General features: G+C 41.2%; 1 protein-coding gene across 1 annotated transcript in view; it reads right to left on the bottom strand.

The window, feature by feature from the left end:
• LOC121399050 (NACHT, LRR and PYD domains-containing protein 1a-like) overlaps positions 1-9,577 on the bottom strand; it is a 54,983-nt gene extending 45,406 nt beyond the window's left edge. Inside the window, exon 1 of the mRNA XM_041578856.1 lies at positions 8,694-9,577. Coding sequence (XP_041434790.1) covers positions 8,694-9,567 — 874 coding nt within the window. The 5' untranslated portion in view covers positions 9,568-9,577. The remainder of the gene's footprint in view (positions 1-8,693) is intronic.
• Between the last annotated feature and the right edge of the window lie 16,201 nt (positions 9,578-25,778).

Here is a 25,778-nt window from a genome sequence, read left to right as displayed (position 1 = left end):
GACTGGAGTCCAAAACTGCCCCCATACTCCAGATGAGGCCTCACCAGGGACCTATAAAGAGACACAATTATGTTTTCATCCATTGAGATAAGTTAAAGGGGACCTGTCACCCTAAGAAATAATTTCAAATTATTTTCTATCATGTTAGTTGAGCAAAATAAACTTTACTTACACTGTATTTATTATTTAAATTTTGTTTCCTTCTGTTTTGGAATTATACAATCACAGCAAGCAGGCAGCAGCCATTTTGTGGACCCGGTTATTAAGGGAAATTGTGTATCACCCCAAAACATTGTGTATGAACCAGAATGGGGGACCTAAAGTCCATGTGCATTGCCCTACACAAATATAGAGCCTGGAAGTGCTGAATGGAAAGTGAAAGTAATTGACTGCCCCTCCTCTATGCCACGGGCATAGGGGGGGGCAGGTAATATTTGATTGACAGTTTAGATATTTAAACACCTTTATAACAGGTATGGATGTTTTAATGAAAAAAAATGTTGGGTTCCATATTTAATTTGGAAAGGACTTTCATTATGCAGTTTTTTATGTGTAGGTGACAGGTCCACTTTAATGAGTTAACTTATCTACAAAAACCCCAAGATTCTTCTCAGTTAAGGAAACTCCCAACACACTGCCATTTAGTGTATAACTTGCATTTATATTATTTTTGCCAAAGTGCATAACCTGCATTTATCAACATTGAACCTCATTTTCCAGTTTGCTGCCCAGTTTTCCAGTTTAGACAAATCACTGTGCAAAGTGGCAGCATCCTGCATGGAACCTATAGTTCTGCACAATTTAGTCTCATCTGCAAAAATAGAAACAGTACTTTCAATGGCCACCCCCAGGTCATTAATAAACAAGTTGAAAAGCAAGGGGCCTAGTACAGAGCCCTGCGGTACTCCACTAACAACACTGGTCCAATTAGAAAATGTTCCATTTACCACCACTCTTTGTAGTCTATCTTTTAGCCAGTTCTCTATCCAGGTACAAATACTATGTTCCAGGCCAAGATTCCTTAATTTAACCAGTAACCTTTTGTGTGACACTGTATCAAATGCTTTAGCAAAGTCTAAGTAAATCACATCCACTGCCATCCCAGAATCTAGATCCCTGCTCACCTTCTCATAAAAAGAAATTGTCAGTCTGGCAAGATCTATTACACATAAAACCATGCTGGCACAAACTCATAGTTTTATGATTTGCTATGAAGTCCAGTCTTATCCTTTATTAACCCTTTGAAAATCTTTCCTACCACTGGCCTATAGTTTTGAGGCTGAGAGCAGGATCCCTTTTTGAATAACAGCACCACATAAGCATTCTTTCAGCACCATGCCAGACCTCAATGAATCCTGATTAAGTAAAGAGGTCTGGAAATCATAGAGCTAAGCTCGCTAAGTACCCTTTGGATGAATACCATCTGGCCCAGGACCTTTGTTTATTGTAACATGTTCTAGTCTCTTTTGAATTTCCTCATGTGTGAACCATGTATTACTAGAATTGGGACGGAAACCTTCATTAAATGATTCCTCATTTGTGTAGACAGACGAAAAATATGATCTTTTTTTCTGTTCTCATCAATCAGCTGACCCCCTCTGATATTAAAGATCCCATCCCTTCATGCTTCATTTTACTATTAACATATTTCAAAACTAATTTTGGATTCTTTTTACTGCAATATCCTTTTCCATATCAATTTTAGCTTGCCTGATAGATTTGTTGCATGATTTATTGGCCTCCTTGTACCTTATAAATGATTCAGCTGTCCCAGCTAACGTGAAAACCTTAAAATCGCGCCTTTTTACCCACCTCAACACTAACACTTAAAAAAGGTTTTGCTTTGCAACGACGTTCCTTGCTTACAAGTGGAATATACTGACAAGTAGATTTATTAAGCAGCATTTTAAAGACTTCCCATTTTTGTTCTGTGTTTAACCCTGTGAAAAGCATGGCCAGGTGCAGGGAGTTGCAATGTATATATTGTGTACATTATTTTTTTTTTCTATTATGTTTTCTTTCATTAGGCAAAAAAATTCTCGTGGGCTGACATTCCCTTTAAATGACAATACTGGCTGGAAGGGAGATGAAACACTATTTCCTATTTTTTATGAGATTCTTTCAGGCTGTGATTATGCAGATAGCGATTTACTTTACAGTAGAACCCCCATTTTATGTTTTTCAGGGGACCATAAAAAAATGGTGTAAAATCCAGGAAAATGTAAAACCAGGGCAATGTATTATGCATAATATATAGGTGGGACCACAAAACAACTATGTAAAATGAGGGAAAACTTAAAATTAGGGGATGTAAAATGGGGGTTCAGAATGTAACATAACAACATAGTAAGTAACATCAAGTTCAACCTTTTAGTTTTTTTTAATCTGTCTGCTAGTTGTCTAATGTCTGAGAGACTGGCTTGAGAATACATTGCTTCATATAAAGGAGAGACTGACAGGCAAAGGGAATGATTCATATACTGGTTTTCTCCTTGCTTCACATTTGTGTCACAGTATTTTGTTTCCTTCAGTCTTGAAATTATACAATCACAGCAAGCAGGCAGGTGCCATTTTAAAGACACTTATTAAAACAAATTGTGTATCACCCCAAAATCTTGTGTAAGCACCAGAATGGGGGACCTAATGCTGACGCATAGTAACCTACACAATTATAGAGCCTGAGGAGGGAAGGGGAAATGTGTGGAATGCAGGGACATGTAGGAATTGTTGAATGGAAAGTGAATTGAAAGTGAAAGTGATTGACTGCCCCACCTCTATGCCTCAGGCATAGAGGTGGGGCAGAAATCTGATTGACAGCTGAGATATTAAAACAACGTTTGTCCGCAGCCATCTTTTGACGTGAAGAAGCTTTAAGGAGGGATTGATGAACCTGTGACCAGATGGCTCTAAAGTCACAGACCAATGCATCCACCGCAGGAACCTCCACTTTAAAGATGTTAGTTGGTAGTGAAGAAGTATTATAACCAAAAACGATGAAAAAAGGATAACAGTCCAAAGAATCTGGACTTAAAATTATTATGGGCAAACTCAGCCCAAGGAAGAAGTTCAACTCAATTGTTTTGATTTTGAGAAATAAAATATTGCAAAAACAGTTCCTTTCTGTCTGACCATTGCTTTGAGTATGGTAAAATTTTAATTTGATCTCCAACAGTTTAGTGAAGGATCACCAGAACCTGGAAACAAACTGCACACCACGGTCCAACACAATAGATTGAGGAAGCCAGTGCAGATGAAAAATTTCCTTAATAAAAACCTGAGCCAGGACAGCAGCTGAAGGGAGTTTCTTCAGAGGAATGAAATAAGCCATCTTTGAAAATATTGTCGACCACCACTAGAAGAGTAGTCATCTTGGAGGATTTAGGCAACTCCACAACTAAATCCATGGCAATATTTAGCCAGGTTTGCGCAGGTATAGGCAAAGGTTGAAGCAGAACACAGGGTAAGGAACAAGGAATCTTCTGTTGTGCATAGATAGAACAGGCTGAAATGAAAAGCTTAACATCCTTGGCAAGTGAAGGTCACCAATAGTTTTTAGACACAAACTCATGTGTCTTCTTAACTCCGGGACAATCAGAAATTTTTGATGAATGAGCCCAGTTGAGAACTTGTGAAACCATTTGTTGAGGAATGAATAACCTCCCAGCCGGACATTCGGGAGGAGAATCCAAAGTTGCACATTTAGACCAGCACAAAGAAGTAGGAGCCACAATAAACTCAGAGGGAATAATAGGGCAGGGTGGGAAGGGATCAGCCTCCTTTTCCATGAGACATCTAGACAGAGCATCCGCCTTCATATTCTTGGACCCTGGTCAATAAGAAATGAAAAAATTAAACCTGGAGAAGAAAAGAGCCCATCGAGTTTGACGAGGGTTAAGTCTTCTGGCAGAAGTATATTCTAGATTCTTCTGATCTGTAAGAATGGTAATAGGTTGATTAGCACCCTCCAACAAGTGACGCCGTTCCTCCAGAGCGAGATTTACTGCCAATAATTTGCAGTTGCCCACATCATAATTTCTCTCTGCTGAAGAAAGTCTGTGGGAAAAATAAGCACAAGGGTGAAGAGTTCCTTGGAAGTCCACTCTCTGGGAGAGGACGGCACCTACGCCCACCTCAGAGGCATCCACCTCTAAAATAAACGGACGAGCTGGATCAGGATGAATGAGTATAGGAGCTGAAGTGAATAATTGTTTGAGCTTACAGAAAGCCTCTTGCACTTCCGGAGTCCATGAAGTTGTGTATGGTTTCTTCGTGAGCGCTGTAATGGGAGCAATGGTCTGAGAGAAGTGCTTTATTAATTTACAATAAAAATTGGCAAAGCCCAAAAATCGCTGTATTGCTTTCAAGCCCGTGGGAACTGGCCAATTTAGTACATCAGAGATCAGAGATCTTTACTGGGTCCATCTCAAAGCTGTAACAAGAAATAACATATCCCAAAAAGGAAAAACTGGTCTACTCAAGTTTGGCGTAGAGACAATTCTTTCTTACTCTGACCAAAACCTGTTTTACTTGGGCAACATGATCCTAAAATGAAGAAGAGTAGACCAGAATATCATCCAGATATACAATGACACAAGACTGCAACAAATCACGGAACATCACTGATAAAATCTTGAAAAACAGCGGGGGCATTGCATAGGCTGTAGGGCATGACCAAGTATTCATAGTGACCATCCCGGGTATTGAACGCCATTTTCCATCATCACCCTGGCAGATGCTCCCCTTAAGTCAAGTTTGGTAAAGACTTTGGCTCCCCTTTACCTATCAATGAGCTCCAGAATAAGTGGATGAGGGTACCGGTTCTTAACCGTTATCTTATTCAATGCACGATAGTCAATACAAGGTCTGAGACTGCCATCTTTTTTCTGCACAAAAAAACCCCGGCTCCAGCAGATGAAGTAGACTTCCTAATGAAGCCTTTGGATAAGTTCTACAAAATGTATTCCTTCATAGCTAGTGTTTCAGGGATAGACAGAGGGTATGTTCTTCCACTAGGAGGAATAGTACCAGGTAACAAATCAACAGGACAATCGTAAACCCAATGTGGAGGTAGAATCTCAGCATTCTTCTTCTCAAAGACATCTGTGAAATCTTTATACACATCTGGAAGACTAGCGGTAGCGGACAAAGTAGAAGCAGAGACTGGAAGAATGGAGGAGAAAATACAATTTGAGCGTCAGAACGAGCTCCAAGCAGTTCACCAGCAGACCAATTAAAAGAGGGATTATGTAACTGGAGCCAAGGGAACCCCAAAATTATGGGAGTCTCAGGACACTGAATGATTAGAAAGGAAATCTCCTCTTCATGAAGACTGCCGACTCGGAATAGAACTGGAGTAATGGCTGAAGAAAGGAGTTCTGGAGAAATTGGTCAGCCATCCACAGCACAAGCCGAAAGCAGGACCTTGAGCAGCTCAGATCTTAACCCACAGGATTTCACACAAGATTTGTTGATAAAATTACCTGAAGCTCCAGAATTAGTTAATTAAAGACATGCACAGCTTCTCACTTAAAACATTTGTGCATTTTAACCACAGCAAAATTGCATATCAACACATTTTACAAACACACCACAGTGCCTTCCCCCCAGTCTGCCTACCTTGTGTTAGCCTCACCCTCCTGATGCATTTTGTGCTATTGGCTTCTGATGAAGCGTTCCAGGACACTTCAGCAGCCAGCATATTTGGAGGCCGTATAGGATCCTTGTTTGATCTTCATGAGCCGGTCAGAGGCATTAAGTTTCCGACCCAGAACATCAAAAACTTGATGAAAAGTAGAAAAGAAGGCCACAGAATCATGAACCAGGGGATCATCTCTATCCAGTAGCGGAGAAGCCCAAGCAAAGGCTTTACCCTATAGAAGAGCGATGATATACAAGATTTTAGACCTCTCCATGGTAAAATGGTCGGGTGCCAAGTCGAACTGGATCTTGCATTGCGTTAGGAATCCTCGACAAGCATCCGGATCACCCCCAAAATGAACTGGAGCTGGAATCTCAGGAACCTTTGCTGGTGCAGACGGGGGAGAATGAGCTGAGGTCCCAGAAATTTGAAGTGTCTTGCGAGGTAATATGCTGCAATGCTTTAGCAAGATGCACCTGTTGTGTCTCTTGGCTGTCCAGACATTTCATCATCATGTCATCTTTCTGTTGGGGTTCCTCAACGATACTCAGATCTATCTCTCATCTCCTGATCTCAACCCAGAACTCCTAACTCGCGTCTCCTCCTGCCTGTCCGCTATCTCTACCTGGATGTCCCAACGCTACCTTCAATTAAATCTCTCTAAAACTAAAATGGTTCTCTTTCCTCCAACTAACACCAGTAACATCCCAGAAGTATCCATCATAGTTAACAATTCCACTATCACCCCCTCTCCCCAGGCCCATTGCCTTGGGGTTATCCTAGATTCTGCCCTGTCATTCACTCCTCATATCCAGTCACTTATTAAATCATGTCACTTCCACCTAAGGAATATATCCAAAATATGATCATTTATCACCCAAGATGCTGCCAAAATTCTTATTCACTCTCTCATCATATCACGTCTAGACTACTGTAACTCTCTTTTAATTGACCTTCCCCTCCAGAGACTGTCACCTCTCCAGTCCATAATGAACACTGCTGCGAGGCTCATACACCTCAGCAACCGCTCCTCCTCTGCCTCGCCATTCTGTCAATCCCTGCACTGGCTTCCGTTACCTTTCAGAATCAAATTCTTCTTCAAACACTTCATAACTCTGCCCCACCCTACATCTCTGAACTCATCTCTATATACTCACCCAATGGCTTACGATGCTCCTCTACTGACCTGCTACTGAACTCTTCTCTCATTACCTCCTCACATGCTCACATTCAAGACTTTGCAAGGACTGCACCCCTCCTCTGGAACGCTCTCCCACGGTCTGTCCGACTTTCTCCCAACCTTTCTGCTTTCAAGAAATCTCTTAAAACGCACTTCTTTCGAGAAGCCTACCCTCACTCTGCTTAACTACCAAACGCAACACCACATACAGTACCACATTTCTCACCCACTTAATTCGATCTTGCCCACTCCCACACCTTGTGTATTACTCCCTTCCCTTTAGAGTGTAAGCTCTTTCTGCATAGGGCCTTCCTCACCTTTTGTACCAGTATTGCTTGAGATGTATGTAACTCCAAATATTCTATGTATAGAATTCATGTGATGTAGTTGTATAATCACATTTACTTTACAGTGCTACGCAATATGTTGGCGCTATATAAATACATGTTAATAATAATAATAATAATGTCAAAATAAGCCTCCATAGAAGAGGACGCAGCAGCCCATACTAACTGTAATCAGGAACCTTGCGCAGTGACGGGTACACTCGAATGCACAGGTGAACCCTGTGGATTCTGGTATTCACCGACACCCTTTTGGGGCCCAGGCTTTCTGCTGCGGAAACCAACAAGGATGTGTGTAGCTAGAAACAAGTCCGTAAGTGAGGTATCGGCAAGGATTTAGAGAAGATGTGGTCAAGAATCAGACGAAGGGTTCAAGGCAGGCGGCAGGAATCATAGTCAAGGGTCAGGCAGGTGTCAAAACCAGGATATCAAAGTCAAAAATACACTTTAGCAGGGACAGTACTGGGAACTGGCACTTATTTGACAGTGTAACAAACTGTAACCCACAGCACCTTAATACCCCTCTGAATTGTGTCTGAATGTTACCCTCCCATTTAGACTGTAAGCCCTACGGGGTAGGGTCCTCTAGCCTTTTGTTTCCTTGACACTGAGCACTTAATCTGTATTGTAATTATATTTTATATTTACGTGAATTGTATTTTTAATAATGCACTTATTTTTACTTTTTATTTCAATGACCCCTTGTTGGTTACTTTTAATTTATTGTTTTGCTGTACAGTGCTTTGCCCTCAAGGAGCGCTATACAAATAAAAACATACATACATGCATAAGTAAACTGAAGCCTAGCTTGGGCACTGACAAAATGGTAAATCCGGCTTTTAAAAAGGATTTGGCAGCAAAAGATTCAACACTGGTGATGTCATGACGCTCAGTGTCATGGCCCCTGGCGTCAAAATGCTAAACTGGACATTTGCACATGAGTACTAAGAGAGGCGTGCCGGGAGGTAAGTGATGGAAATAAATCTCCTGACACATCTTACAAGGACTTTCATTATGTACGCTTTAAAGGAGACATAGGATAAATGAAAAAACCCTAATTTTGTAGGAAATTTTCAGTAATATATGGCTTGGCTTTTACATGGTGCTAAAATTAATATTATCATTAAAAATAGCCCCTTTATTGGAGCTCCCTATGGATGTTCTCTGGTCCCTGTCTGTGTTTCAAGAGAGAGGTGGGCGTGTCCTAACGGTCCCTGCCAGAAGCACAGTAGGAGGGGGACAGCCAATCACAGCCCTGCAGTCACACAAGCACAGAGAGGCTTCAGTTCCCTATCAGGTCCTGCTAGCTGCTGATTGGTTCCTGTCCTACAGTGCAGTGAGCTGAGTGCACAGCCTGGGAATTCAGGGAGCAGCAAGTGGAAGAGAAGGGAGGGATTATTAGGGTGTTTGCAGAAATATTCAATAAATCAGCCTGAAACACTACTTTTTTAAACACAATTCTAAATGAGTATAATTAACTGGTACATTCTTATTTTTTACATGTCTCTTTTAAAAAGACATTAATGCTTACCTGTGGGGTCAGACTTGTCACAATGGGTCAGAGAGCTGCTGGGAACAGTTGGACGGAGTCTTCTCTTCTTCTTCGCATGGAGCGATGGAGACTTATTCCCATAACTCAGACATTTATTTGAGTCAGTATCAGGATGTTTATTAGATAGAGAGATAGCTTGTGTCTTGGCTCCCCACTTGCTCACATAGGGACAGTCAGGGTAGGATTGTTGGTGTCGGGTGAGGGGCTCATCCCCAGGCTGCCAGTTGTCCAACTCTCCCCCACAGGAGAAGCACCGCACCCGGTCCCCAGGCCCCACATAGTAGAATCCTGCCTGGGACAAACATTGCTGGTTGTTATTTGGGAAATGGTGACTGTGCCCCCGGTAAGTCTCTAACCTGTTGTCCTCATCTCTCAATATCCAGGATGTGGCTCCGTGCAGCTCCCGCACATAGTGGCAGTTGGGATAGGAGAGTCGATGTCGGGTGAGGGGCACATCCCAGTCCTCCCAGTTGTCCAACTCTCCCCCACAGGAGAAGCATCGCACCCGGTCCCCAGGCCCCACATAGTAGAATCCTGCCCGGGATAATGAAAGGGACAAGAGGAAATAACTTTTGGAGAAGCTCCGGTACCTGATGGTAATATTGCGCTTATCCCTATGTTTTGGTCGGTGTCTGATCTTATTGCTGATTGTTCCTGTCACTTTTCTCTTTGCTCGGGGCGGGTTGGGAACTAAAGATAATTCCATCTTATCCTCCCTTGAAATGTCTAGATCCCAAAATGTATACGACTTGCTTTGTACAGAGGGAGGGCGGACACTACCCGGCTTCTTATTCATCTTCCTGCTCCTGCCTGATCTTCCCCGTGTCTCTTGCACCGGCTCCTCCAGACTCATTGCACTTTACTATCACTTCTCTGCGACTTGCTACGCTTTGCTACTCCCTTATATATAGTGCACGCTCCCTTACGTGTAGTTCATTCAACCTTCTGTACACTTATGACCAATGAGATACGTGGAACAGTGAGAAGGCGGGGCTGAGCTTAGGGGACAGAGCACAGTCAGTGTGTGTGAGTCAGTGTGTTCCAGACAGAAGCGCAGAAGTATTGGGTAAAGTCACAACTAGGAGACCCTGGGTTCTTCCACTTCTAATGAACTTTATACTCACACGTTAATGTGACTGTTTAGGATGGTGGGGGCAGGGCACTACTGTTCCCTCAGATGTCGAGTTGTGTCTGTCACTGGCACCAATGAGAGGAACAAAGGAGGAGCTTGAGCTGCACTGCAGGTTCTGACTGTGACACATAATAGCCAAACTGAATTGTGTTTATAGGAGCATCACCTCAATTCTGTTTATATCCATTATGGAGCTCCTCAGATTGGAACTTTGGGGTGATGAGATGCAGTGCTGGAGTGAGATGACTGTGCACCTTGTCTTTCAGTTTGGGGGCAGTGGGTGCAGGGGACAAGCAGGGCTATTTAAACTAAGTGGTGAGCACAACTTTCCCTTGTTTGTTCTAGTTATACAGGAGCAGTGACCAGCTCCGTGTTGTAGCTCCCACCCCTCCCAGCTATAGTCAGGTGATCCCACTGGTCTCTACAGCGCCGATTCTAATGAAGACGCCGCCTGAGGCGGCTCCTTAAATGCCGCCCCTCCCCTCGCAGAAACACTAGTGCGGAGAGCGGAACTGCGCTCTCTTGCACTAGTAAAGCTGAATTTCCGGTTTCAAAACCGGAAATTCGGCTCTTTAAAGTGACAGGAGCGGCTTTTTGCCACCCCTGGAAACTTATCTGGCGCTGCCACCTGAGGCGAGCGCCTCAGCTCGCCTCATTGGCGGAGCACACCTGGGTGTCTAATAAAAGGGCAGCCAAGTTTGGGAGTTTTACTTTGAAAGCAACAAGTAAGTTGCAGGTAAAACTTAGTCCCTGTGTAAAATGTATAATGAAGCAATAGAATTCTTAATGAATCAGATGAAAATTAAGCGTAGGACTGGCCAGATATGGGATGACTGTGACGTAGTTGTTCAGCTTAAATATATTGCAATATATCGACAAACAATCCCTGTGTTGTTTAAAGGGTAAGGCATTTTTCAGTAGCAGTAGCACAAAATGTCTCTGTCTTAAATATATTGATAATGGGTTGAGTGCAGAGGAATCTTGTATTTGACTATATGTATCTGCAACACAGACAGGAACTAGCTAGATTGATATAGAGCATGGTGTATACTCAACTCTAATACACAGAATGGCCATTCAAGGGGGAGGTAGAGCAAGTGAGCAACTACAACTCACTTGTGCTGTTAGCTTACAAAAAAATAATAGAGATAGAACACCAGAAGGTTTTTGCAGTAAACGGAAACAGACCTGGTTTATTGACCAAGACAATTGTTCTACAGGGTTATGTATAGAAATACTGACAAATGTAGAGTAGAGAAATGGAATGGCACAGTGAAATGCAGAGCAAGCAGAACTATGATTGACCACTATAGAGTGTAACATGGTCTGTAAGAAAATGTCCCAAATAGCAGACCTGGATCAGGGAGAATAGTTCTAAGACATTCTTGTCCCTCATCACTACTTCTGTCCATTGACTAAGGCAACTGTTAGGAGAATACTCCCTGATGTCTCTCCTGATTGCTAGGTATAACTAACTAATGTTCTTAGATCCTGCTACTGAATATCTGACCTGCTATAAATAAAGCCTTGTTCACTGGGTCCCTGTTCCACCACAGGTCAAGAAGTGTGAGCTCATCAGCACACCCATGGTTTCTTTTGGCGATGCTCTAAGTATCAAGTATCATAAATGAGCCACCAAAAATACATTTTTCAAGGTGCAAAAATCAAGAACAAAAAGTCCATGTAAATAATTTTTATTGCAATTTGCAACAGAAAAAAATGGCAACATTAATAATTTTATTATAACAAAAGTGTTAAAGGACCAGTAACATTAAAAAAAAAATTCAAAATTCGTTAGTATAGAACGAAAAATCAACACCAGGGCAAATAAAACTTTTAGATTGCAAAGCCTTTATTAAGAGATAACTTACCAAAACTCCACTTCCTGTCCTCTTCTAAAACGGCGAAAGGGCGACCATCCATGCAGCGGTGTTCAACTTCTCCTCCCTGGCTATTCTCTCTGCAGCGCTTCCCCTATTCCCAGCAGTCGGACTTTGAATCCAGCCTTTCCTCGTCCGGCGAGGAAGAAGAAGAGGAGAAGGAGGAGGAGGGCAGCCTCTGCCTGTCCAGCGGCAAGTGTTGTCTGCAGGCGCACCGATCGGCTGAAGAATATCCCCAAGCGCATGGATCAGTACGACGTGGAGGAGCTGCGCAAACACAAGGCTTTCCACGCGGCCAAGTGCACTCTCCAAGTGCACAGCTCCTGCAAACCGTGGCATTCCGCTCCGCCTTTGAGTCTAAAATCTCCGCCTTCTCCTGTAGCAGCGGGGACTGCCTGCCCCAGGCACACTCAGGTGGGAACATCACGGGAACAAGGGGTTTGTCCATGCGCTTGTGCACCGTAGTCCTGGGGATATTCTTCAGCAGATCGGTGCGCCTGCAGACAACACTTGCCGCTGGAGAGGCAGAGGCTGCCCTCCTCCTCTTCTTCTTCCTCGCCGGAGGAGGAAAGGCTGGAGTCAAAGTCCGACTGCTGGGAATAGGGGAATCGCTGCAGAGCTCCTTCACATACTGTCACTAGAATTGCCAGGGAGGAGAAGTTGAACACCGCTGCATGGATGGTCGCCCTTTCGCCGTTTTAGAAGAGGACAGGAAGTGGAGTTTTGGTAAGTTATCTCTTAATAAAGGCTTTGCAATTTAAAAGTTTTATTTGCCTATGTTTCTTTTTCGTTCTATACTAACGAATTTTGAAAAAAAATTTTTAATGTTACTGGTCCTTTAAATACAAATTCAAGGTTGTATTCTATAAGCCATATCCATGGCACAATAATCCCTAACTTTTACAAATTTGCTTCCAGATCAGGATAAGCTTTACAAACAGCAGCAACAGCACCTGATGGGATAGCAATACATACTCCTATTCCAAGAAAACCATGAATCCATGAAGTGAATCTTTTGTTAGCAGTCCTTCGTAGATTTCTGGTTAAAAAATACAAAATGAATAACTACATAAATTAAAAAATACATTTCTTTTGCAACATAAAAACTAAAATTTCTTACCTATGGTGTAAACTTGTATCCTCTCGAATTGGTTGGTTAGTAATCATAATGTAATGTATATCAGATATTCTTTTATCTAAACACATTGTGTGAAACAGCTGAATGGAAGTAATACAAGTTGAATGTTCTGTAATTTGAAGAAGCACATTTGGTATCTCCTCACAGCAAACACACTCCTCACTTGTAGGCATTATTACTATACAGTGTCCACATGTGCAGCAGCTATTATTTCCTAAATGTGGATCAGGAAGGATTTGTTCGGTATTGTTAGCAGAAGAAATTGATCTTTGTGGGTTGTCTGGGAAGTTAGACTGCAGCTCCTGTATTAGACTCTGTCTCTGTTAATGGAGGAGGAAAGGCTTATTTACTCAGGGGTGCCAAAAGTTACGCACCCCCAAGTGATTATATATACTTACCTGAAACCCCAGGCCGATGCTCCTATCAGAAAAAAAACCCCACAAGAAAGTTTTAATTTTTAAATCGCAAAGCTTTTATTTAGAAATGACTTACCGATCCTTGCATGCGCTCCTCTTCAGAAATGGTGACAGGGCGACGATCCATTGTGCGGCGCTCGATTTCTCCTAAAATCAATATCTCCGAAATCAAACGCCGCACAATTGATCGCCACCCTGTCGCCGTTTCTAAAGAGGAGCGCATGCAGAGAATTGGCAAGTAATTTCTTAATAAAAGCTTTGTGATTTAAAAGTTAAAACTGTCTTAGTGGTTTTTTTTCGTTACAAAGAAACAAAAATCTTTTTAAAAAAAAATTGTTACTGGAGTAGAGAACAATTCGCTAGTGAAAGAGACAATCGCTAGTGCAGTTTCGCTCCCTATCACACGGCAAACGATTGTTACTCCACAAATCCACTAAGGTGTGAATTTTACAAAACGTTCCCTTTTTCGCCATAGTTTCCTTCACCACCTTAGACCTTGTGAACTGATAAGATGAAGCTTCATCCTCCTCGATCTTATGTCAGTGACATCATATCCTGTATGCCGAAAAGTCAAAAAAATTATTAAAAAAACATTGGGATTGCCGTCAAAAGGGGCATGCCATTTGTTTTAGGGTGGGCTCATGTCTAGGGCATTAGAGGATCTCTTTTGTCTCTAATTTGCTTCCATGGACATGTGTAATAATAAGTGGCCACTTCAAGCATTTGCACCAACATCTCTAATAAAGACGTATATACGCCCTATTCAAATTGACCTAAGCGTAAGAGTATGTACGAAGTTTAGCTAGGCAGAAATGAACGCTAGCGAAAGATCGCTATGAATGCTTGCGGTGACAAATTAATGGCTGGCTAGTGAAACTTTGCCAGCATTCAGCTACAGAGATGAACCTTTAGTGCATTTTAGTGAATAAGCGTAGTAATAGCGAATTTGTGCCTGACGATTTGGCACAAAGTGTGGCAGAGCCTTTGCTGGCCCTTTATTGATTTTGCCCCATAGTATGTAGCACAGGAGCAGTGGCGGGTAAGTGATATAGAAGTTACTTGGGATAAAAATAGGTGTAACCAAAAATGGTTTGTTGACCGACCTGTATCAGGTAATTATCATCTATCGTTACTCCAGAAGAGGTGGATGGAAATGCTTCTTCCATTTCAAATTTAATATCATTACGTTTTTGTATCATAGATTAGTTGTACAGTTAAAATTCAAATGTATGAAAATAAAGTATTACATATAGCAAGATCTATACAGTAATCAACCTTTGACAAGAATATTCGTTGGCCTTGGACATGAAATCTCATACATAGTTTAATACTTCATGTGTTCCTTAATGTGGTTGAGTCAAAATATAATTAATTTGACTACAGTCAATGGCTGTCTTCCTTGCTGTAACATTAAAGCACATGTCAACCCCCACAACAAAAATCGAATCATTAAAATGCCTCACTACATTCTTTACATACCTCTTACTCTGGTCTCTGAAAAGCAAACAGCTCAGCTGCTTCATTCGCTTGTTGTTCCTGCTTCTGTCCTGCTCGCTCAGTCCCTCTCCCTTCAGAATTGTCCTTGGCTCTTGGCGATCTGCACACGCGCACTTACAGGCAGAACATCCTGAGCATGCGCAGTAGAGAGGAATCGGTGATAGCATGGGGGGAGGGTTGCTATAGTCAATTTATACTAATGCTCTGCCCCCTTGTTCCTAACACACATTCCTTCTTATGACTGCACGAGCGGAGCGAGCGAGGACATGCAGGAGAGTTTAACCATTTCACCACCTTCCCCAACCAGGATTTTTTTCTAAGTAATTCAGCATGTTAAAACATATTCAAACAAGTTTAAATAAAGTATTTTTTAGGGAATAAACTGAATGGAGAGGTCAAGTGGGAGGGGCTTTTGGCTCATGCCCATTTACAGCCGGAAGAATGTAATGCAGGGAAAATGGCTGCCGGATGAGCTAATGAATACAGCCAGGAACGAGGCAGCTGTGTGGGGCACAGAAGGCAATTTCAGGAGCGCAATTGATGCGGTTTGGGTTGGGTTAAGTCGCTCTACCTAGGCATGCTATAACATAAAATAAGGTTGACATGTCCTTTAATAGTTAATGAATGTCAAATTATAATGTTTTCACTTGGTGTTTTCACTTGCTGAGTGAGAGGGATCACATTAAAAACTCATGGACGAGATTCAATTTGAGATACAATTCACTTCTGAAAAACGTATCTCAAAGTTTATCACTGGTGCTGCGCTCTCCCCCCCTGCATTGCGCGTGCAAGCAAGCAAACTTGAGTTTTTACCATGATTGTACCCTAAGAAGGGAGGCCGAGGCAGCAAGAAGAAGTGCAGGGTGGCCCAGAGGGGCCCACAAGAGCCGGGGGCAACCAGGTTTTCTGCCGGTGTCCCTCCGGCCCAGTCCAGCCCTGCTATAAAGTGTCAACTGGAGAGCCTTTTATTCATATAAATCCATTAAATATTGTATAGCACGGCACAACGTTTTAGACAAACATGCTCCTTCCTGGATGTATTTTTTTTTTTAAATTCTCTGTTTTATTTGAATAATAAAATAAATATTCCATTAGGCAAAGAAAAGTTACATTGGCTGTACTACTAATCAAACTATCAAGGTGAAATGTTTTTTTGAGCAAAATTTTACATTTAGAAGTTGGTTTTACTTTGTGAGTGTTGTCACCTTCTATCATGTGGTTCTCAGGCACATACACATTTCACTGCACAGAACCAACGTCATAATTAAAGATGGAGGAGAAACATTGCAGCCCGATGAAATGCAGAGACGGCTTGGGACAGAATGGCTTGGTTTACAGAGGCAGCAGAGGTGTAGAAAAAGTTATTTAAAGATGCAATTTGCATTTCCCAAGGCATGATGAAAGGTGACAGGTCCTCTTTAAAGGAGAACTAAAAAAGTAGGTAGAAATTATGTACATTTGTGTTTTGTGATTCTGTACCAGCCCAAGGCAACCACAGCCGTTTAGCAGTAAAGATCTGTGTCTCCAAAGATGCCCCAGTAGCTCCCCATCTTCTTTTCTGCTGATTCACTGATTCACATGCTCTGTGCTGCTGTCACTTACTGAGCTTAGGGAGCCACTCACAATATACAGTACACATAGAATAGAAATGTCACAATATAAGGCTGATTAGTAATTAATACACATAATTACTACATGGCAGCACAGAAACCAGTGCAATTAGCATCAGAATTGAATAATCAGCAAACCTGTAGCATCAGCTTATATTACAGCCAGGGAAGCTCATTTTCTGCTGGATAATTAGTGACGAGCCCTAAGCTTAGCTTCTCAACAGCCAATCAGAGCCCACTGAGCATGTGAGTGTCACAGACACTTTCCAAGATGGTGACCCCCTGTGACAAGTGTGAAGTCCTGGATCATTGCTGCTATTGACAAGCTGACACTTTACCCCCCTGCAATAAGTTCACTATATAAAATATGGCATTTTTAGGCATTTTCATTTTTAGGGTTAAGTTCTCCTTTAAATTAACGTTTAGTATGATGTAGAAAGAGAGTGATGAAGTATGATGTGGAAAATGAATTGCAATCATCATTTTTTAGTATTTGTTATTTAATTATTTTAGCTTTTTGATTAAAAGCTCTCATCTCAGCAGCTCTACAGATGGAAATTTTAAAAACTATCTGGTTGCAAAGGTCACAATTACCCTAGCAGGTTGCAACCAGGAAGTGGTTTCAATGAGTAACTGGAAAATGACGCCTGAATAGAAAGCTAAGTAATAAAGAAAACAGCAACGATTTTGTGGCTTCTGATGCCAATTGTTTTTTTTAGAAAGTATAATGTACTGGCACATTCTTGTTTTTCACAAAATATGTTTCCTTTAAAACTTGGACAGCTGCTGTAGCAGAACTGTAGGAAGCTCCAATAAAGGGTACATTTTTAAAGATAATATTTATTTTTAGCTCAAAGTAGAACTACCGCTAAATATTATTCATTATTGTCTACAAGATTGGGCAGGATTTCACTAACAGTATATATCAACCTTTAAGCACATTTGAGTGGGGATTTGGTGGCTCTGAAAAGAGCCTTTGTGTTGTGCTGCTGGGACTAAGCCCTCTCGCCCCGGATCCTGCGGGCCAGCTGGATGTCCTTGGGCATGATGGTGACCCTCTTGGCGTGGATGGCGCACAGGTTGGTGTCTTCAAAGAGAGCGACGAGATAAGCTGCAGCATACACAGTTCACACTAAATATCGACACACTTTACAACATCTGATGCAGGCCGGGATTCTGTTCCCAGCCACAGCATTTGAAGAGACTGTAAGTAAAGCTCCTCAACATTTACCATGAACTGCTGGATTTAAAAAGAAAAGCAGTGGATCTGCAACCACATGGGGTTTTTCTTTCAACTATCATAGACAGAAGTTAATACCTAGGGGCTTTAGAATTAACAATATCCCCACTATTGGCCGTAGTAATCCAGACTTTTGCAGCAAGTCCTGTGGCATACTTAACCATTGCTCCCTTGACTTAATTTTATTGGTGGTAGAGCAAGTGGGCAAAGACCTGGTGACGGTACGGGAGGACATATCTAAACTTGAGACTGGTCATTTAGAGACTTTAAAAACTGACAGCACCTGTGACTGGCTTAAACATAAACGTGAGCTGACTAACTTCAAACAGTCTAAGATTCTAAGGGGTACCTAGGGGCTTCCAAGCTTACGTTAGCTAATGTGTATGCGCCTAACACAGCACAGGTTAATTTTTTAAAGAAATTTTTAGAAGATTTAAATAATTTTAAAGAAGGGATAGTAATAATGGGAGGGGATCTTAACCTGATGTTCAATCCATCAATGGACTCTTACAATGGGAAAGGCCATATATCCCATAAGGGGATAAATAATTTAAAAAAAAAATTGGAAGAGTTATGTTTGGTCGATACGTGGAGAGTCCAACACCCGAAAGACAAAGATTATACACATTTTTCAAAAAAGTACAGGGTCTACACGCGGATAGACTATTTATTTGTCTCACAAAGGGGGCTCCACTGGGTCACGGAGGCCAAAATTGTAACAAACCTGTTTTCGGACCACTACCCAATTTTTTTAAAGTTGAATATACCTCAAATAAATGACAAAGAATACACATGGAGATTTAACGATTTATTGTTACATAAAAAAGACACAAAGGGTAAAATAAGGAATATGTTGCAACAAATATTAAAAGAGAATTCAGGACCAGAGGTTGGGGTGGCGACACTGTGGGAAACTAAAAAATGTGTGCTCAGAGGACAGTTGATCAGGGATGGGCGAATTTGACCCGTTTCGCTTCGCCAAAAATTCGCCGCCGGCGAAATGTCGCAGACGCCCATTAAAGTCTATGGGCGGCAAAAAAGTTTTGTCGCGCGGCGAAACTGTTTTGACGCGCGTCTTTTTTTTTGACGCACGCTGCCATACGAGTCTATGGGCGTCATTTTTTCGGCGAAACAAGGCGAAAAAATTCGCCCATCCCTACAGTTGATAGCTCTTGGCAGTAATCTAAAAAAAGAAAAAGAGAAACAAATTAATAACTTACTTAAAGAGATCTCGAACCTGGAGCAGATACATAAAACAAGAATAACAGAAGATATTTTAGAGCAACTGGAAAAGAAAAGAATTCAATTGAAAGCAATATTAGACCAGGGCTCATACAAAGCATACATGAACAGCAAACAAAAAGGATACGAACTGGGGGATAAATGTAACAAATACTTTGCTCAAAAGTTAAAGAAAATGAATAGTGCAACTCATATTACAGCAATAAAAGGCAAGGATCAAAAGTCTTATTATGACACACAAAGCATTGTTAAAATATTTCAGCAGTACTATCAAACATTATATAGACTACAGGGAGGGGTCGACCACAAAGGCAAATCGAAGGAAATAGATAAATTTATAGAGGAAGCACAATTACCATCTTTAGAAGCAAAAGATAGAAATACACTGGACTTACCTTTCACACCACAAGAAATAAGTGACACCATAGATTCACTGGCCGTGGAAAAGAGTCCTGGACCAGATGGTTTTAGTGCACTGTATTATAAAACGTATAAAACAGAATTAATACCCTTGATGTGTTCATATTATAATACAATCGATGGAGTTCGTGGGTTCCATAAACAGGCAAAAGAAGCTAACATTACAATTATTCCAAAAGAGGGGAAAGACCCCCAGCTTTGTGGAAGTTATAGGCCAATCTCCCTAATAAACATAGATTTAAAAATATACGCTAAAATAATAGCAAACCGAATGAAAAAATACTTACCAGATTTAATACATGAGGACCAGGCTGGGTTTATACCTAAAAGGGAGGGAAAAGATAATATTTATAAAATACTATCACTATTGAAAATTGGGCAAAAAGTAGGAATTCCAACAACACTTCTCTCAATTGACGCTGAAAAAGCTTTTGATAGAGTGGGGTGGCCGTTTTTGGAAAAAGTCTTGAGGGGATTTGGAATAGGGGAGATTACAATAAGTCGCATCTTAGCTCTATATAAAGATCCATATGCAAGAGTTAAAGTAAATGGTAAATTATCTGACCCAATATATATTTTTAATGGAACCAGGCAGGGATGCCCGCTATCACCACTGCTATTTGTTTTGGTAATTGAGACACTATTGTCACATATCAGATTGGAGGCAAAGATAGAGGGAATGAAGTTTGAAAAGAAAGAATATAAGACAATAGCTTTTGCCGACGATATGCTAATCTTTGTTTCAAACCCGATGTCCTCCCTACCCAGCCTCCTATCACTCATAGAACACTTTGGAACTCTATCAAACTTTAAGGTTAACCTTACAAAATCTAATATCTTGAGTATTAACACCCCAGAAAGTATGATGGATAGTCTAACAGAGAACTTTCCTTTTAAGAAGGCAAACCGTAGTATTAAATATTTGGGTGTTAACATAACCCCAAATATGTCTGAGTTATATAACAGCAATTTCGTCCCCTTACTGTTAACACTACAGGAGAAGGTTAATAAATGGAATAAAATAAACTTATCATGGATGGGAAGAGTACAAGCATTGAAAATGTTCTTGATGCCTAAACTGAATTACTACTTACAAGTTCTGCCAATTAGTTTACCAGCTGCTTTTTTTAAAAAAATTAAATCCCTATTTATAAAATTCATTTGGAACGGTAAACAGGCTAGGATTCAATATAAACAATTAATACTACCATTACATCGAGGAGGGTTAGCTATCCCAGATGCCTGGCTATACTATATCTCAATTCATTTAACTCGTATTAAACAATGGGCAAGGGAAGAAAGGATGAAAGAGTGGGCAGTGTTAGAAAATCAGTGGGCAGGGATACCTCTGTTAAATCATTTATGGTGTGAGTCCAAAGACATATCAGACAAGGTGAAAGCCCACCCTTTAATTTCAACCACACTTAGGATCTGGTACGGCAATAGAACAAGGTTGAAGTTGACTAAAAGGCCCTATATATTACAACCCTTAATAAATAACATTTCTTTTATACCTAGCATGGAGAGGGGTGCATTTGGGAATTGGCGGATATTTGAGGGTAGAACAACTAGAATTAGCGACTTCCTGGAAAACAATAAATTGATCCCATTAAATGATATTCATAAGAAATGGGGAAAACATGTTAGAGATGTATGGAACTACCGCCTATTGCAAAATTACACCTATAAATATAAAGAGGATGATTGGGATAGAGAATTGACCAAATGGGAAATATCACTGGATAGTAAAGAGGTTCCTAATAAAATAGTATCAAATACATACACACTCTTAATATCAAACATCTCTTTGGGCAAAGATACAGCTCTTAGGGAATGGGAAAAAGACTTGGGTATTGAGATCCCCCCTGAGATGTGGAATAAGATCGTGTTGCAAGCCCATAAATCATCTAGAGCTGTAAGAGTGAGGGAAATGAACTTCAAAATAGTAACTAGATGGCACCTTACTCCAAGTAGGCTGAATAGGATGTTTCCCACACTCACAGATGTATGTTGGAGATGTGGTAAGGAGAGGGGGACACACACACATATTTGGTGCAAGTGCAAAGAATTGCAGGACTTTTGGGGTAAAATCCTCAAAGTAATAAAAGAAATAACTAACTCCAATTTGTCGCTGGATAACGCCCCTTTGATTCTGCTAAGCTTTGATATGGATAAGAAGGGACTATTAAGGGACCCACTTACCTTACACCTGCTGGATGCGGCTAGGTCAATAATCCCAAGACATTGGAAGCAGAAGGGCCCATTAAGCAGCATGGAATGGCAGCAGGAAGTAGAACACACTAGAAAAATGGAAGAAATAACACATATTATTCACAATAAGAGTAACATATACTGGGATATCTGGGGTCCATGGGTTAGGTATTTAAATAATCCGAGTTAAAGGGGATGTCAATTAGAATAGGAATATAGGGAGACTCCTCAGTAGTAAAGACTGGAACGCACCGGGGAGGGGATAAGGGAGGCAGCCGAAACAATAAAGGTAGTAACCGGTCCCAGCAACCCTAAAGGTTGGAGATACGGTCGGAGGGCGAGGTAGTGGATGCCAGATGTACCCAGTTGTGAGATAGCCATGGGCCCTATATACCCCTATATTTCCTTTATACTCTTACTCTATTCTATTGTATTTTTTTTCTCTCTCTTCTTCTTCTTTTATTTGTTTATCTATTTATGTTTGTGGATAAATAAAAAGAAAAAAAAAAAAAAAAAAAAAGATTCAGCCAAACAACCAGTGGCCAGACATTTTCTTCAAAATGGAACACGAATTACCCACATTTCGATGTATGGCCATAGATCACCAACCTCCACCACCCAGAGGAGGAAATAGGGATTTAGCCCTATGGAGAATCCAGAGAATCCAGATGGATTTATCGTTTGGACACCATGACCCCAAGGGGTTTAATTGAAACCCTCCCTTTGGGCTGCTTTATCTGACTGGCATTGCACCATGAACTCCTGCTGTTGCCTGGGGACTTTTCACAATATAAAAGACTAACATCCATGGATACATAATACATGTTTTGATGCAACATTGTTGCCCTTAACTGCTTGCTACAATGTGCTGAATGAATCTCATCGCTGGATGCCTTTTTCTGCTCTGTTTGAGCCTGTCAGCTCTGTGTGTGAGCCCCCGGGTGAGTGGCCCGTGGGAGGTTAGAGGAAAGGAAAAGGATCCAGTGGGGTTTCTATTGTGCCACAGGCTGTTTGTGTGCCTGCCACATGGGATAACAGGATATTAAGCACACCATCCTCAGGCTATGCCTTTAAAACATTTTATTTCAGCGGAATTCACACACAAGCTTTCGGGGGAAACCCCCTTCCTCAGGGTTTCCCCCCGAAAGCTTGTGTGTGAATTCCACTGAAATAAAATGTTTTAAAGGCAAAGCCTGGGGATGGTGTGCTTAATATCCTGGATGGGTGCCACTGTGTGCCACATAATTTGGTAAATCTATGTTTATTGGGCATCAAAGTGTTCAGTAGACCCTGGCATTTATATTTAGGATGTTTTTTGTTGGTACATTTTGAAATGTCTTTCAAATGTAATTTCTGCAGCTAAAATGTCTCCGCTCCAAGCTGTGTAAAGTGAAAGGGAACTATCAAACACCCATTATAATAGGCAGAGATTATAATTTGGTGTTTTCTGAATTTAGGGACGGCTCTTTTGTTTGTAAGTTGGATCATAGGGATATCAGGAGAATCCACTACCCTAATGAGAGATCTTACACTTTGTTTGGGCCAGGCATGTCCTCTTAACTAGAATAGACTTTCCTGGTCTCTAGAGACCTCCTACTGTTTCCAGCTGCCACCTCCATTCTGCCCACTTCATGGACAGATGACTTAGCAGTGATGCTGGAGATGGACATTACACATCAGCCTGCAAGGACACCCCACTGGCGTCTGAATGAAGCACTTTTAAATGACCCTAATGTTAGCAGGCAGGATACCATAACTGACTAAAGACAACCATAGCTCTGTAGATAATGTTGCATCACTGTGGGAAGGCCTCAAGGCAGTTCTGAGAGACCACCTCATTTCATTTGCATCCAGGTGAAAGAAAATGAAGGCAATGCATATATTATAGCTAGAGAACAACCTGATGCTCTGAGAGAAACAGTACCATCGTACCCCCTTTAGGCTGCCGGAAATGGTCAAATGGTGTATTCCCCTGAGGAAATAGCATAGATATTTAGAATGTATTATTCAATCATAAGTTATGGAAATCAAGGGTAAACAGCAGAATACCTGCTACTCAGGGCTTTATTGTGTGTCCACATGACATTTTTTTGGGCAGCAAAGGCCCTTTTTCAAGTGTGTACAAATCACAGTGAAAAGTTGCTTTAAAGAACGTATTATTCCGCATTGTATAACTTGAAGCACTCAAATGCAAACTCCACAAAAACCTACTGAACATAAGTAGGTAGACTTTCTTCAAGAGAATATTAAAGAGATTCTGACACCAGAAATTAAACTCTTTTTTACATCTATCATATTATTGCCTTTGAAAGCAACTTATAACTTTGCCATAAAGTATTTGCACAATGTTTTTACATTACCTGTCTGATGCCCCATGTTCCTGTATGAGGAGGCTGCCATATTTGTGCAGCAGGAGTCCGTTAGCATTAGAAACTTTCAGGTTGAGATGGGACAGTCAGGCTGGTAAAACAGTCAGGTTTAGAAACGTCAACTAACAATAACTTAGATAAACAAACCTCTCAGCAAAAAACGATCAACATGACGTATAGGTAACTTTTAATGTACATTCATGTTTTAAAAAGTGTTTTTTTTTAGTGTCAGTATCACTTTAAGGTCAAACCCTCTTAGTCAGATCTAGAGATTTTAAATGCTCCTATAGTAAAGGAAATCGCAGCCACAATAAAATCCCTTCATTCAATGAAAGCACCAGGTCCGGATGGCTTTCCCTACTCATATTACAAAATGTTTAATGCTACACTAACCCCATATCTAGCAAAACTTTTCAACTCCTTCCTCATGGGCTTCCCCATCCCGACCCCAGCCAATTTGGAAGCTACTGCCCCATAGCCCTACTAAGCACCGGTTTTAAACTATTTACAAAGATTCTAGCTACTAGACTGGTCCCCATAATGCCCCATCTCATCAATCCTGATCAGATGGGGTTCATTCACGGTAGACAGGCTGGAGATAATACCCGATGGGATATCAATATAATAGATCTCATAGAAAAACAACCCTCCCCCCGCTGTCATACTCAACTTGGATGCAGAAAAAAGAGCTTGACCACTTAGATTGGTGCTTTATGTTTGACCATTTACATTTAATGGTGATTGAAGGTCCCTTCTTAACTGCTATAAAATCACTCTATTCCACTCACACAGCAACTCTTAAAGTATAAAAATAGGGGTGTGGAAGCACTCTAAAGGCTAAGTAATAGTATATTTAAGTATAAAGGAAGTGCTAGTTTTAATGTACATTCCCTGGGCCCCTGTCTCAAAAGTAAGTTTACAAAACAGGGGTTTTTAGTTACAAAGTTATGATCATAAAATTGAAAAGCCACCATACCACGTCAAGGTAAACCCCACATGGCGGTCCCTGCATAGTAGCATTCAGTGTAATCAGTGTCTGTTGAACCTTGGTTTCAGTGAAAAGGATCTATCCTCCCCCGCCAGTATGCGGCTTTTAAGGGAGAGGCATTGTCCAACCAACTCCCATTTTTAAAAGTATAGGGCCCCATTAGTTTAAGGGGGGGTATGGGGTGCTATTAAAAACCACATGAAGCTCAGCCACAGCTTCTGGCAACAATACAATGTATAAAAAGCAACTCTTAAAGTAGACATATAAGATAAATGAAAAAAACCCCTAATTTTGTAGGCAATATAATATATGGTGTTGCTTTTACATGGTGCTAGAAATTATCTTTAAAAATAGCCCCTTATTAGAGCTCACTATAGATGTTCTCTGGGCCCTGTCTGTGTTTCAAATGAGGGGTGGGCGTGTTCTAACATTATCCAGCCAGAGGCACAGTAGGAGGGGGGCAGCCAATCACAGCCCTGCAGTCACACAAGCAAATACAGGCTTCAGTTCCCTATCAGGTCCTGACAGCTGCTGATTGGTTCCTATCCTAAAGTGCAGTGAGCTGCCGCTGGCTACCCTGCACAGCCTGGGAATTCAGGGGTCTGAAACACTACTTTTTTAAGCACAATTCTTCTATATCTAAATGAGTATAATGCACTGGTACATTCTTATTTTTTACACAAAATGTCTCCTTTACACTACCACTCAACGATCCATATTTCAAATGGTACTAGGCAGGGCTGCCCACTCTTCCCCCTTCTATAGTTTCTCAGTCTAGAGCCATTGGCCACGGCCATCAGAGACAATAAAGATATTACAGGACCCAGATTGGGGAAAAATTAGTTTCTTGTCTCCCTGTTTGCAGATGATGTTCTCCTGTCCATTACTAATTTCATGGTCTCCTTGCCAAATCTACACAGT

Source organism: Xenopus laevis, chromosome 9_10S (assembly GCF_017654675.1).
Source record: "Xenopus laevis strain J_2021 chromosome 9_10S, Xenopus_laevis_v10.1, whole genome shotgun sequence".
NCBI lineage: Eukaryota > Metazoa > Chordata > Amphibia > Anura > Pipidae > Xenopus > Xenopus laevis.
The sequence above is the reverse complement of the archived record's forward strand: the minus strand, read 5'-3'. Positions and strand labels throughout refer to the sequence as shown.